Source organism: Gigantopelta aegis, chromosome 9 (assembly GCF_016097555.1).
Source record: "Gigantopelta aegis isolate Gae_Host chromosome 9, Gae_host_genome, whole genome shotgun sequence".
In the NCBI taxonomy this organism is placed as follows: domain Eukaryota; kingdom Metazoa; phylum Mollusca; class Gastropoda; order Neomphalida; family Peltospiridae; genus Gigantopelta; species Gigantopelta aegis.
In genome coordinates this window covers 51280465-51295422 of record NC_054707.1, presented here as the reverse complement: position 1 = coordinate 51295422, position 14958 = coordinate 51280465, and the positions used below count along the sequence as shown (strand labels likewise).

At 38.3% G+C, this 14958-nt stretch overlaps 1 protein-coding gene across 1 annotated transcript in view; it reads right to left on the bottom strand.

Moving 5' to 3' along the window:
- The window catches only part of LOC121381627 (corticotropin-releasing factor receptor 1-like), a 154855-nt gene extending 140203 nt beyond the window's left edge, over window positions 1–14652 (bottom strand). The window contains exon 1 of the mRNA XM_041510963.1: window positions 14630–14652. Within this exon, the coding sequence (XP_041366897.1) occupies window positions 14630–14652 (23 nt within the window). The remainder of the gene's footprint in view (window positions 1–14629) is intronic.
- Window positions 14653–14958: the final 306 nt, after the last annotated feature.

Sequence of the window (14958 nt, the reverse complement as noted above, 5' to 3'; positions counted from 1 at the left end):
ACCAGCTAAACACATCGACGTGATCAGTGACTGACTACACCCGGTATCTCGATAGATTGATATTGCCTTAGGACTCAATTCTTGTTTCACATCACAAACCATACCAGTGGACATATACGGGTTTACTTTCTCTGTCATGGGACTAACCATTAACTCTCTCGCTAACGGAGCTGACCTCACTAAACCGACCACTTGCGCATTATCGCGTTTCCTTTTAAAACAGTCCCCGACAAGATGGTTATCCTTTTTACAGTAACTGCAATGTGGACGAAACGTTCGTGCATTGGCTGATAATGCAGGATTATCCTTACTTTGCCCACCAGGTGCATTCCTTGCCTGACTAGCTGACCAACTAGATGACTCTCCCCGATAGTTACTTTCCAGGGAAAAACCTGGCTGAAATTTCTTCTTATCACCCTGTTGTATAGAGCTACCCTGTACTGCCTGAGCTTTGTGTATTAACACGTAATCATCTGCCACTATGCCTGCCTCCTCTATTTTTTTTATATCATGATCCTCTAAATGAATACGTAAGCTAACTGGTAATCCATTTTTAATGTCTTGTAAGATCAACAACTCCCGTAACTCGGTATATGACTCTACCTGATGAGAAACAACCCATTTATCAAACAGCCCTGCCTTCTTAGACACAAACTCACTATAAGACTGACTCTGCGTTTTTCTCAACTCGCTATACCGTAAACGATAATCCTCAGGTCGTAATTCATAAGCCCTCAACACTGCAGACTTAACTAGGTCGTACTGACTTGCTCGCTCATCACTCATTGAATTATAAGCTACGCTACCCTTCCCCTTAAACTTAGACACGGCTAACAATGTCCACTTAGACTGAGGCCAATTTAGTTGCTTGGCGGCCCGTTCAAAAAGTTTGAAGAACATATCTACCTCCTGGTCGTCAAATACAGGCACTGATCTATAAGCCTCCGACATGTTAAATCCATTTCCTACTTCTCGTCTAACTTCTTCAGTATTCAACTTTAACTCATGTTCCATCTTTAACTTTGCTAACTGGAATTCTCTATATCTATCTTCTCTATCCCTCTCTTCTCTTTCTCTCTCTCTCTCTCTCTCTCTCTCTCTCTCTCTCTCTCTCTCTCTCTCTCTCTCTCTCTCTCTCTCTCTCTCTCCCTCTCTCTATCTTCTCTATCTCTATCTTCTTTCTCTCTATCCCTCTCTTCTCTTTCTCTCTCTCTCTATCCCTCTCTTCTCTTTCTCTATCTTTATCTTCTCTATCTCTATCTTCTTTCTCTCTATCCCTCTCTTCTCTCTCTATCTCTCTCTCTCTCTCTCTCTCTCTCTATCCCTCTCTTCTCTTTCTTTCTCTCTCTCTCTCTCTCTCTCTCTCTCTCTCTCTCTCTCTCTCTCTCTCTCTCTCTCTCTCTCTCTCTCTCTCTCTCTATCTAATGCACGTTCTTCTCTTTCGTACTCAAGTTTTTTAAAAGCTAATTGTTGTTCCACACTTAACTCATTTATCTCTATCTCTGGAACAATCTCACTGTCCTCCATAACAGGCCTATCACCAAAAACGTCCTGTATAATAATTGTCTTTATATCACCTAAGGTTTTAGCTGATGTTAAATCAATTTCTCGCTCACCCGCGATTTCAACTAATTCGGCCTTACGTGCTCGTTTAATCTCCACTACACTGAGCGTAGGCCTATCCAGCAAATTCTTATCCATGTTTAGATATGACGCACTTATTATTAATTAATTTTCTAGTGAACAACGTTGCTACTTCTAGTTAATTTGTAAAAATTATTTATAAAGCCCCCATTTACAAACAATACTTTTTTAAATATGCATGTCCCGTTTCAGATCCGGGACGACCGCCCCAATTTTCACTCCTGTCACGGGGATCCTATAATACCCGTAACTGAATAAAACACGATTATCCAAATATCTCTCCTAACTGTATATCTATTAGATCTCTCTGTATCGGGCAGTGTATACCCGAGTAGCTCGGCTCTAGGTATATCAGAGATACGATCTTACATAAAGTATATATAATATAGCACGTTAGTTCACTAGAAAACACAACAAAACACAATACACTTTGGAGTCTGTATTAACTTTAAGCTGACAAATATATTTGCCGCAGTTAATTAATTAACAATAACAATAATAATAACAACCAAGAACGAATCACTTAATTAGTTAATCACTAGGTGTCTAGTGTACCCAATATTCACCGTGATACAACACACTCACGTGTGATAATTGAGAAACGCTGCCATGGGAACTTAATTAGTAAAGGAATTACAACTCTATTCCTAACTGGTTAATTTTTAATTAACCCTTAACTACTCATTCAGTAACCTTGAAATACAGAATTAATACTGGTACCTATCACAATAAAGACAATAACGTACAGTTTACCTAGGTCCTCTAGGATGACCGGCTAAGCTTTATATTTTTAGAACAGTGAAGCCTACAATTTACTTCGTCAGTTACCGGAAACACTGTCTAAATAATATTGGTATAATAAAGTATTAAAATATTTAAAGTCACATCAATCACATCAAGGTTATACAGCAGAGCAGAAATATATATTTACCAAGTCCAAACGGACTAACGTTCCCTGGTGGTCTTTCAATATGTTTCTCCCCGATATCTCTAAAATCCTATCTATTTATTCAAAAATCGGAGAGACAGCGAATATCGCCTGGGGGCACCTCACCTATCATGTGAATTTGCCCCAACTCCCAGAGACGGTATTTTTCCTTAGATGGCCAGACTTACTGTCGCCTAGTTCGCCAAATCACGGTCGTAAAACCGCACTATCGGAGGTATTACGTAACTACTGGCCACATGGCCTCCACAACTGGTCTAAGTGTGTATTGGGAACAGCTCGACCACCGTCGCGCGGAGGTATTACGTAACTAAGTGCCCACCTAGTCTAAGTGCATATTGGGACTGCACACGGCCCTCTAAAACAATTAATATCGCCACAGGCGAAAAGAAATAAGAGCATGTTCCGTCACAGTGTGTTATTCGAGGTAACGTAATTATCACCTGATACTCTGAAAGTATTGAACTTAAAACGAAAATAATTCATTTGTAATGCCTTTTGTTCGTGATAATTTGTGTGTGAAACTTGAGTAATTAAGGACGGTTATTGGTGTGAGACGGTGTAGTATTTCTAGTAAGCCCCTGCGCGTGCTGTAACCTCGCCGTGGTGCAGGGGTGTAACATTCTCTTTGAGAATGGCCAATACAGCACAAATTGAAGTTTAGAGTAAAATTCGGTGTCCGTAAAATTCTGTGATATTTGTATTTGTATTTTTGCACAGTTCTTTACACTGTTTTTGTTTGAACCTTGAATTTTTATATTGATGTTGATCATCACTTTATTTATTTGCATTACCATAGTTTGACACCCAATAGCCGATGTATTTTTCGTGCTGGGGTGTCGTTAAACATTCATTCATTCATTTATTTCTAGTAATGGCGCAGCATCTTTCGCCCCACTGTGTATTGCAACTGTCGTTTACTTGATTTAATTTCGAGGATTGCAGCTTGCAGGCTGTCACAATGGTGTAGAAAAAAACCTCGAATTGACTGGAGAGACGGACAGAAGGCAGTGTCTGATTGACAATAATGTCTTTGATCTACTCATTACTGGTGGTGTCAGGTACAGCACTAAATGTCATCGTTATTACTTCAAAGTACGCTGTCATAACAGCACTGTGTTTTCTATATTTTAGGTGCATTTCGTGTTGTATCACACACGCGGTTTGTATAGGAACTAATATATATATATATATATATATATATATATATATATATATATATATAGACACACACACACACACACACACACACACACACACACACACACACACGCACGCACACAGCAACAAAAAACGTCAATGTTAATTCGGTTTTCTTTAATTTATTTAAAATTATTCAGTTTGAATTCTATGTTTTTAGTATTATTAACATTATTTATATCTTGTCATCATCTTAGGCCTATTTTCCTAGTCTATATATATATATATATATATATATATATATATCGGGATAAAAGTATCATGAAACAAATGCATACATGTGCTAAAATGTTTGCGTATTTTTTGTTCGGTATATCTGTATAGCTGTAGAAAAAATCCAAAGTAGACTATTTTTTAATAAAGTCTCTGAGCATAGTTAGAAATATAATTCTAAAGAATATAGTGAGAATTACGCTCTCTCTCTCTCTCTCTCTCTCTCTCTCTCTCTCTCTCTCTCTCTCTCTCTCTCTCTCTCTCTCTCTCTCTCTCTCTCTCTTTGTCTCTCTCTCTGCCACCCTACAAATATTGTAGCCCGTATGCCTATTCTGACTTATAGTAAGAGGATTAGAGTAACCGGCTCGTTATTTAAAAAAAAATCATTTCCTTTAAGAAATCAGAAAAAACGAACACACTCTCTCTCTCTCTCTCTCTCTCTCTCTCTCTCTCTCTCTCTCTCTCTCTCTCTCTCTCTCTCTCTCTCTCTCTCTCTCTCTCTGTGTCTGTCACTCTCTCTCTGTGTCTCTCTCTGTTTGTCTCTCTCTCTCTCTCTCTCTCTCTCTCTCTCTCTCTCTCTCTCTCTCTCTCTCTCTCTGTGTCTGTCACTGTGTCTCTCTCTGTTTCTCTCTCTCTCTCTCTCTCTCTCTCTGTCTCTCTCTCTCTCTCTCTCTCTCTCTCTCTCTCTCTCTCTCTCTCTCTCTCTCTCTCTCTCTCTCTCTCTCTCTCTCTCTCTCTCTCTCTCTGCCACCCTACAAATAGTGTAGCCCGTATGCCTATTCTGACTTATAGTCAGAGGATTAGAGTAATCGGCTCGTTATTTAAAAAAAAAATCATTTCCTTTAAGAAAGCAGAAAAAACGAACACTCTCTCTCTCTCTCTCTCTCTCTCTCTCTCTCTCTCTCTCTCTCTCTCTCTCTCTCTCTCTCTCTCTCTCTCTCTCTCTCTCTCTCTGCCACCCTACAAATAGTGTAGCCCGTATGCCTATTCTGACTTATAGTAAGAGGATTAGAGTAACCGGCTCGTTATTTAAAAAAAAAAATCATTTTCTTTAAGAAAGCAGAAAAAACGAACACCCCAACACCACGCATTCCCGTTATAGTCACCTATATAGTGGACAATTTGGTTAATATAACGTGGTCATCCTGACACATTCGGACACTTATGATAAAAAATAACAACGCCTCATCCTTTCTCCGACATTCATGTTTCCATACATCCAATCTAGGGCAAATGAAAGCTGACTTGAGAGTACAGTGTTTATATTGTTAGAGATGTAAACTGGAGATAAATCTTTATAACTGTTTTAGTACCGCTCTTTATGGAACCGCTTGTCTTGATTTCCGTCACACGAGACTGTTTAATTTGGTTTTAGTTACGTTCGCTTCTGGAAAACGAAATTGTGTTGATGGATTAAAATAAGAGTTTTGTACAATCTTCTATTTTATTATAGGAATCTATGGGAGTGAGATTAAGCAGTAATGTGAGTTATAGCAGTTATTTAGTACATGCGATTTCAGCCAATATGTTCAGGAATTCCATAGCAGTTATTGGGTGAACATCTCCATGCATCTTAGTTGGATATCTGTTTGGTCAGCGCAGTTGGTCACATTATTTATGACCTCTGTATTTTTATTATATACCAAAACGAACATCATTTCTCTGGTTGCTAACCCAAAACCACTGAGTAATCCTATAACAAAACACACGATTCATCTCGGCTCTAAATTGTTTTCTTTTCATTAATTTCATTTCAATTTATTTTCGTGCTTATATCCAATTAAGGATCAATCACGCTGTCCAGGGCACACACTTTAGCTGTCTTGGCTGTCTGTCCAAGACAGTGGGTTAGTTGTTAATTGTTAGTGGTTAGTGAGACAGACGAGGGTGTAGAGACTTTACCCATTGAGTCGTTAAAACTCGCTCTGGGTGGGAGCCGGTAGCGAGCTTCGAACCCTGTATCTACCAGTTTTATGTTCGTTGGCTTGACCGACGCCACCGAGGCCGGTTTCAGGTGGTTTCCTAAGGTCTATATCGAGGCTAACCCAAAAGTAAACATGTCTTTAGTTCTGTGTTTATCAATGATGTTTGAATATCCTAAAAGAATACATTTTGTAGCTTGTCTTATATTTTCAACAAGAAGACAAGTAGTGAAATTCCGATGGTGTGTGATTATAAAAATCCATTATCAATTGTGTGGGGAAATGTTAACTGTAATTGTTCCTCCAGTTTAGATGGTGGAATTGATCTGGAATTGGTATGTCGGGGTTTAGGTTTGTTTTCATGTGTACATAAAGAAAAATTATATTAAATAATTATTAATGGTAAAATTAGCGATTTATAGGGTCTATTCTGGTCAGTATGATAATAGGTGTACGGTAGTTATAATTCAAATGATGAAATCCTTCTTAGTTTCAAGATATGATTCTAACCGATTGTGTGATCGAAAGTTGATCGGTTGGTGATAACCGATAATAACCGATGATCAATGATCAAATTACAACCGATTCCCAATTAGAGGCTCTGACTTTGTGTAATTCATGTTGCAGTGCAGACAATAGGTCAGCTGCCACTAACAATTTACGTCAACGATCTTAGTCTGTATGACAACGTGCTGGCCATCACTCCTATATACTATGACATAAAGTTTGTTCGTTTTGTTTAACGACACCACTAGAGCAGATTGATTAATTAATCATCGGTTTTTGGATGTCAAACAGTTGTAATTCTGACACGTAGTCATCAGAGGAAACCCGCTACATTTTCCTTAATGCAGCCAGGGATCTTTTTTATGTACTTTTCCACAGACAGGAAATCACATACCACGGCCTTTGACCAGTTATGATGCACTGGAGTGGAACGGGGAAAAACCCAATCAGTTGAATGGATCCACCGAGGTGGTACGATCCTGCGACGCAAACACCTCAAGCGAGCACTCAATCGACTGAGCTAAATTCCGCCCCACTACTGTGACATGACAAAGAAGCAAATATTTTAATGTGTTACGATGGATGGGTGAAAACAGAAAATGTTTCCATGTATTACTCTTTACTCCACCAGTGACTAGCCTCGCGATATCTTGATGCAGATATGTCTGATATGAACTGGGCAGTATCATTGGTAGTTACCGGCCTTGGTGGTGTCGTGGTTAAGCCATCGGACGTAAGGCTGGGAAGTACAAGGTTCGCAGCCCCGTACCGGCTCCCACCCAGAGCGAGTTTTAACGACTAACAACTAACCCACTTTCCGGGACAGACAGCCCAGATAGCTGAGTTGTATGCCCAGAACAGCGTGCTTGAACCTTAATTGGATATAAGCACGAAAATAAGTTGAAATGAAATGAAATTGGTAGTTACACATCATAGACATATATTCTACTCAAATATTACAACAAAAACAAAACATGCATGCTATTACACGACATGGTCATCTCTGGAAATTCAAAATGTCAGCGAATCAGTCCTTTTGGGAGAAGCTTCATCATCCACAATGGCGAAGAAAGCTTCAAGATACATTGCAATGTATATAATGTAATGTATGACTTAATTCTATACAGTATATATCATTTGTTATTGGCAGATTCTTTTCTTTTCTTTTACTGCCTTTCAAACCATCGGTAACCCTACACGAACGGTTTAAGCACTTACAAACTTGGTTAACCGTGCTTTGTAAAACACCCATACAACCAGTATGTAGTTAAAGTGTGGACAGGTTTGCTAAAATAAACACGGTCCCTAGTTGAGTACATATATAGTGACCGTGTTACAGCGCTATTACGACATCTCATCACGTTTTAAACCACAGCTGTTTGGTATATAAAATATGGGTTTTTCCACATAATTTTGGTCAAAAGAGAGAGAGAGAGAGAGAGAGAGAGAGAGAGAGAGAGAGAGAGAGAGAGAGAGAGAGAGAGAGAGAGAGATACCACTACGACCACCACTACAACCACCATCACCACCACTGCTACTACTACAACTACTACTACCACCACCACCAGTAAAACAGCAAGGCATCTCTTATGTACATTGCCCCATATATAGGATAGTCATTGAGAACTGGTTGGCACGAGAAGAGTCTCTACAGGATGATCGACCTTTCGCACCTCAGGCAAGTGCTCTACCACTAAGCTACACATTGATTTCCGCCATGTGTTGGAGATCGATTTAAACCAATATTTGCTGATCCATGCTGACGACTTCGACATCAAAGCCAAACCGTCCAGCGATTAACCCTACTGATATCGATACCAAATTAGGACGCTATTTAGAAAAGAAACCTTTTTTCAGATTATGTCAGAAATAAAATACTACTACTTTTGAATGGCTCAGATACCATTTATCTTCTTTGGCTCGTTACCTTTGTTTTGAAACAGTTTACTGTAAGATAAAGCAAACCTGTGCTCTCCACTTGAAAACTAAAATGTACGTCTTTTTGGCCATATTTTATATAAATAAACATTAAAATGTGGCTTGTGTATTCGCCCACTAGAGATTGTGCCCCCCCCCCCCCCACACACACACACCTCTCTCTCTCTCTCTCTCTCTCTCTCTCTCTCTCTCTCTCTCTCTCTCTCTCTCTCTCTCTCACACACACACACACACACACACAACACACACACAACACACACATACACAACACACACACAAACAACACACACACAACACACATACACACACACACACACATACAACACATACACAACAAACTCACGTACAACACACACACAACACACACACACATACAATACATACACAACACACACAAACAACACACACAACACTCATACACACACACACATACAACACACACACACAAAACACACACACACACACAACACACACACACTTATAAATGTTGTTCCTATTCGCTTGTAAATGGTACTTATCTGCGACTCATGTGTTCTTTACCTTGTACACTGTATCATAATTGAGATGGTGTCTTTGTTTAAAACATAATAATACTAAAATAGGTCCCCTTCACTTGTTATTGTTATAATATATTTATATTCCATTATAAACATTGTAATGATTATTTAATGCAGTAAAGATAATCTCAAAATTATAAAATATTAATTAACGTTTGTTTGTTTTGTTTGATGACCCCACTAGAACACATTTATTAATCATCGGCTATTGGATGTCAAACATTTGGTAATCGTGACATACAATCTTGGAGAGGGGAAACCCGCTACATTTTTCCATTCGTAACAAGGGATCTTTCATATGCACCATCCCATAGACAGGATAGCACATACCACAGCATTTAATATACCAGTCGTGGTGTACTGGCTAGAACGAGAAATGTCGCAATGGGCCCACCGACGGTAATCGATCCTAGACCGACCGCGCATCAAGCGAACGCTTTAAGACAGGGCTACGTATCGCCCTAAAATATTAATTACTAGTAAGTACTTGACTCAAATGTTGAGCAAAATACTTAAAACATAATTACAGAAGTCATATCCATCCCAGCAGTGTCAAAATTAATTCTGACATAGATGACATATTGCTCTAAAAATGCCAACCCACGTTATATTCCATTAATTGTTTTTTTCATTTCAACTTATTTTCTTGCTTACAATTAACGTTCAAGTACGCTGTCCTGGGCACATACCTCAGCTATCTGGGCTGTCTGTCCAGGACAGTGGATTAGTTGTTAGTTGGTTAGTGGTTAGTGAGAGAGAAGAGGGTGTAGTGGCCCATAGAGTCGTTAAAACTCGCTCTGGGTGGGAGCCGGTACCGGGCTGCGAACCCTGTACCTACCTGCTTTATGTCCGATGGTCTAACCACGACACCACCCAGACTATTCCATTAGTATAGCGCAATAGCTAGTTTGGAAGGGGAGAGTACTCGTGAATAGTGATACTTGTTTCCATAGATGTATAGTAATTATATTATACTTGCATAAGAAGGACTTGAATTATTAGGATCATGAGCGATATTGTCTTGTTCACCAGGATAGACCCTATACATCGCTATTTTCATCTATTCAGTATTTGTTTTCTTTCTGTCTACATATATATATATATATATATATATATATATATATATATATATATATATATATATACACACACACACACACACACACACACACACACACACACACACAGTGAAACTGTTTTTTAAGCTGGACACGCATGGACCAAGTAAAAAGTCCTGTTTTATCAGGGGTATCTAGTTTATGAAGGTTATTTTCTATACTGGTATTTAAAAAGAGACTATAAAAATGTTTGGTTTGGAGGGAATTCTAGTTCACAGAGGGTCTGGTTTTTAGGGGTTTCACAGTATAAATATATAATATAATAGTGTACACCAATGGTGGGGAGTGATTTATAGAAATACATGTAGCTATACAGGGCTCGAAACGCTTGGCTGTCTACCTGTCTCTGCCAGAAGAAAACATATAATGACAGGTAAAACTAAATATTGCTGAAGGTTTCTGCTTACCACAAATAAACTATAAGTTACAAATTACGAAATAAACATTCATGTCATTGATTCAGGCCACATGCAGACCACAATTATTTATATTTCTATAGCAGTAGCGTCTATATAGCAGTTTTAGTAATATCAGGAGGCCTGTGTTGTTATTTTTTCAATGCACTTCTGTCTGTCTGGGGGCAACATATCTCGGAAATGACAACTGCTGTTATACGGAAAGTGGTACCGACACTGTGCCTGCATTTACATAATGCTGGAGCTAGCGCCTTGTTCAGTAATCTCAAAACTACACAAACAGGAAGGTCTTGTTGAACCACAAGACTTCTGACTATACCATTGTCTGGAAATGTGTCCTGTTCAACCTGAGCTAACGACTGACGCATTTGAGGGTCAAGCTCATGATATAGCTATCTTTTCGGCGTTCACTTTAAATAGTCTGGTCCTCTGGTTAAAACACTAACATTACAATAGAGCTATGTCCGTCATTAGCGAAGTAGTATTTGTCTAGAAACGCTGGTTATTAGGTTTAAACATCATAGTATGCCTTTTACAATGTATTCTTGTTTTGGTGGTGGTCGGGGTGTTGTTTGGTGGAGTTTGTTTCTTTTTGTTTTGTTTTTGTTGTGGTTTGTTGTTTTTTATGTGGGGGTTTTTTTTTTTTGGGGGGGGGGGAGTTATTAGGGGGTTTTGTGGGTTTCGTAATTGTGGGTGTGTGTGATTTTTTCTTATTTTGTTATTATCATTTGTTTGGGGGTTGTTATTGTTATTATTTTATGGGTTTTGGGTTTTGTGGGGGGTTTTGTAGGTTTTTTTGTGTTTTTGTAGTTTTTTTGTTTTGTTTTTGGGTTTTTTGTTGTTGTTTTTTTTGGGGGGAGGGGGGGATCGATTCTTCTCTATCGATCTAGTCTCGTTTAAATGTACTCGGATTGATGGAATCTTCTCCAATAATCATTAAAATGACAACTTTTTTCTTCATTTCCCCACATCTCTTCTTATTAATATCCTAGTTTTCATAAAGCGTTTCTCGTGGCAGGAAGCGGCTTTTATTGTACAATAATGGTGATGGTGGACACGCTGTGAAATCTGGCCGCTTTCTTATAGACCGCACATGTAATCGATATACTGAAACGACGTCAACACTGTTATGTAACAATATAATACATGGGTTTATTATACAACACAGTCATAATGGAATACTGCATCTAAAAGTAAAATAAGATGCATTATTTTATGTAGAGTGAAATGACTTTCGTCGTTCACTACCGGAACTACTTTTATGAATACAGAACAACGTTTACATTGTTAGCTTTTAGCCGAATCAGTTTCGAATACAGGGTGAGAGTTGTATGGGTGAACTGCATTAAAACAAATGCTGTACGTTATTCAAAGCTCAACAAATTGAGCAAACACCTAAATTAGGAATCTCCTTAAAATTATGCTAAATCTACTTCTTTTTTCTTGTATTTGCAATAACAAATCATATACTCTCGCCGATGTAGACGAAAAACGTGGTCGATTATAAATGATTAAATAATATATACTCTTCAAAAAAAGTAGAGGAACTCTAATAAGAATTTACAATTGCCAAAATTGTAAGGTATATTAGCTGTGGGGAATGGTTATATGATAATAGTGAATTAATTGGGCAAACATTGCAACCGGTAGTTCAGTATTACAGTAGGTTTTATGACCATCAAAGATTTTGAAGGACGATTTGGGTCAGAAATGAAATTTTAAAGTTGACGTTTTTTTATCAGTAAATCGCAAATTCAAACAAAATTGACTAAAAACAAAACAATAACAACTGTATGATCAACAGAATAAAAAGGACTGACAGAAATAATGTTCCACAGTTATTAATGGACCATCCTGGAAATTGTCAAAATCGAGAATGACACCCCACGCACATGTACGTGGCAACTGCGTGATGCATGTGCAAACTATGGAATGTGTTTCGGTGTGTTGATAAACAGACCTGAACGTTCTTTACTAGGATGTCTGTGGTCAAAACGTATATTCAATCTAATAGTTGATATTAACATTAATATTTCAGGTTGCCTACTGTTTTTTAAAGAGTATATATAAAACCCGAGATTACAGCTTTAAGATACATTCAATTAGAGTTGCACAGTGACCAACGTATTACTTATCCCGCCCACTAATGATGTCAAAGCGATAAGACGCACATTCGTCTGAATATAGTTTAAGTTTAGAAATGTTCTAAAAGAATCGTTGTTTGACATTTATAATCATATTTATAAAAAAAGGGACATTCCTGAGTTTGCTGCAATTTTTAAGATACTTTTTAACGATTGTAATTCAATATCAAATATAATAATGTATCTGCATAAAATATTGGTAGCTGTATATTAAACGTGTTCCTGGTCGTTGTAATATTTGTACTAGGTTAAATTTCATTTTATTTCCTAAAATATTTTTTGTCGTACGTACAAAATTATTTGAGGATAAAATCCAGTTTGGGCTTCTTACAAATATTAAGACGACCAGAAACACATTGAATATACAGGTACTGATATTCTAAATAAGAAAATATATTTAATATCTAAGTTTTATAGTAGAACTATTTTATTAGTCGGAAACATCTTAGGAATGCCCCTTTTAATGTGTATAAATATAAAATATCTGTGCATGGATCTAATGATACCTAATACTGACATCTAAATATTCAGCAAATGTTGAGCGGATATATTAAAGGTAAGTGATTGAATGAGTGTTTATTTGTTTGTTTATTTTTAATTATGTGGGTGGGGTGTTTTTTTTATCAGGACCGATGAAGCAGGAGGTGGTGTGTGTGTAAGCATTGACTTAGCCAGTATTATATATTGTGGGGAGGTGGGGAGGATACCCAAATCAGTGTAATTAAGTTTATAAAGAACAATAAATATGCTCAATTCTGACATCTACACTTGATTTCATGGATTCCGCGGCAATCACCGAATAAATCTCCAATGTTCGTACATGTATATTTAAAAAATGTCCTAACATATTAAGTCCTAAAATTCAAATTGTCGTGTTTTTATCATGATACACACATATGTCCTTGATGGGAATGAATCGGATGATGAAGTGAATACTAAGTGAAACCTTGCAGTAGAAATGCACACCTACATACTGAGTCAGGTAATATAGTCTGCTCACCGTAAACAAAGTAATATATATTCCCATATGTTACCTAAGAAACGGAGATACTTTAGGCATATATAAATTCGATAATATAAATAAAATCTTCATAGGTTTTTAAACCATTTTTATTTTAAACTATATTTAATTAAAAATGGCTATTAACATGTTCTAAAACCCAGTATAAAATATTCATACTTACTACTAACTTATCTGTACAATGCTCACCACAAGCTATCCATCGATATATTACCTGTCTATGTTCTGAAAAACCAAATACCTCTCGCATTGATGCTATAAGTCGATTTTGGGTACTGACATTGAACAACGTCAAAATTATCTTGACATTGATTAGAAAAAAAAGGAACCATAACAGTTACAATCAAGGATGGTTTGCAATTTTAACAATCAAGTCCTACGCAATTACATATGCCCCTAGTGGTGTAGTGGTTTCCTGACTACAAGTCTGTGTGACGTGAAGTGCTGTAATGTAGCGTAGGCTAACCTGACAAGGTGAAAAGGAGGGCAGATGCACGTACGTCCCACCCTCCCGGTACATAACCTCTCCACAGACAAGACTACCTCGGTGACCCATGCTCTGTCAGCTTGGCACACCACGGTAACTGGGCCATCTGGACCCAGGCTAGACTGATGGGGATCTCGGAGCACCTAGAGCCCCAGAGGTGCAGTGTGCATGGACAGTCTGGCACTCACTAATCCAGCCCCGGCTATGGGCAAATAATACGGACAGACAGAGGACGTAAGTCATGGAAGACTGTCTAGGAGAAGGAAATCTCTCACCCCAAAACCTGAGCAGGCAAGGCCCGATAGTCTTGTCAAGCAGGTAGCCTAGGATAAGAACACGCCAATCTAAAACAGCACTGGGAAGATAACACTCACTAGTGACTGTCCTGGTAGACAATTTATTTAAGAGAAGGACAACTCAGATGATAAATCACCCGGGTCGAATGGACTCGATAGCCCTGGCTGGTAACCATTCTTGGGGAGGAGGCTTAATACCCTGAATAAAAACATCAATAACCGAAGTCGGAAGACATCAGCCATCGCGGCGTGGGAAATAATCGGATGTCTACGCTTTACAATCATATGGCCGTACAAGTATCATTAGAAAGATGTGGTGTCGTCCTGTTTCATCGCAGCCAGGATGGGACGGGGCCTGGTTCCCAGTCTCGAAGGGGCCCAATTCAAGCTACTGACCGCGGCTCTGAGTTTCATGCCACGACTGGAGGAGATCAGAGTAGAGCTACCAATCTACAACAATTTCGCATGATCCACTGGAATGCTGAAGGAGTGCGACAAAAGAAGACAGAGCTGCAAAACTTCCTCAAAACACAAAGCATTGATATCTGC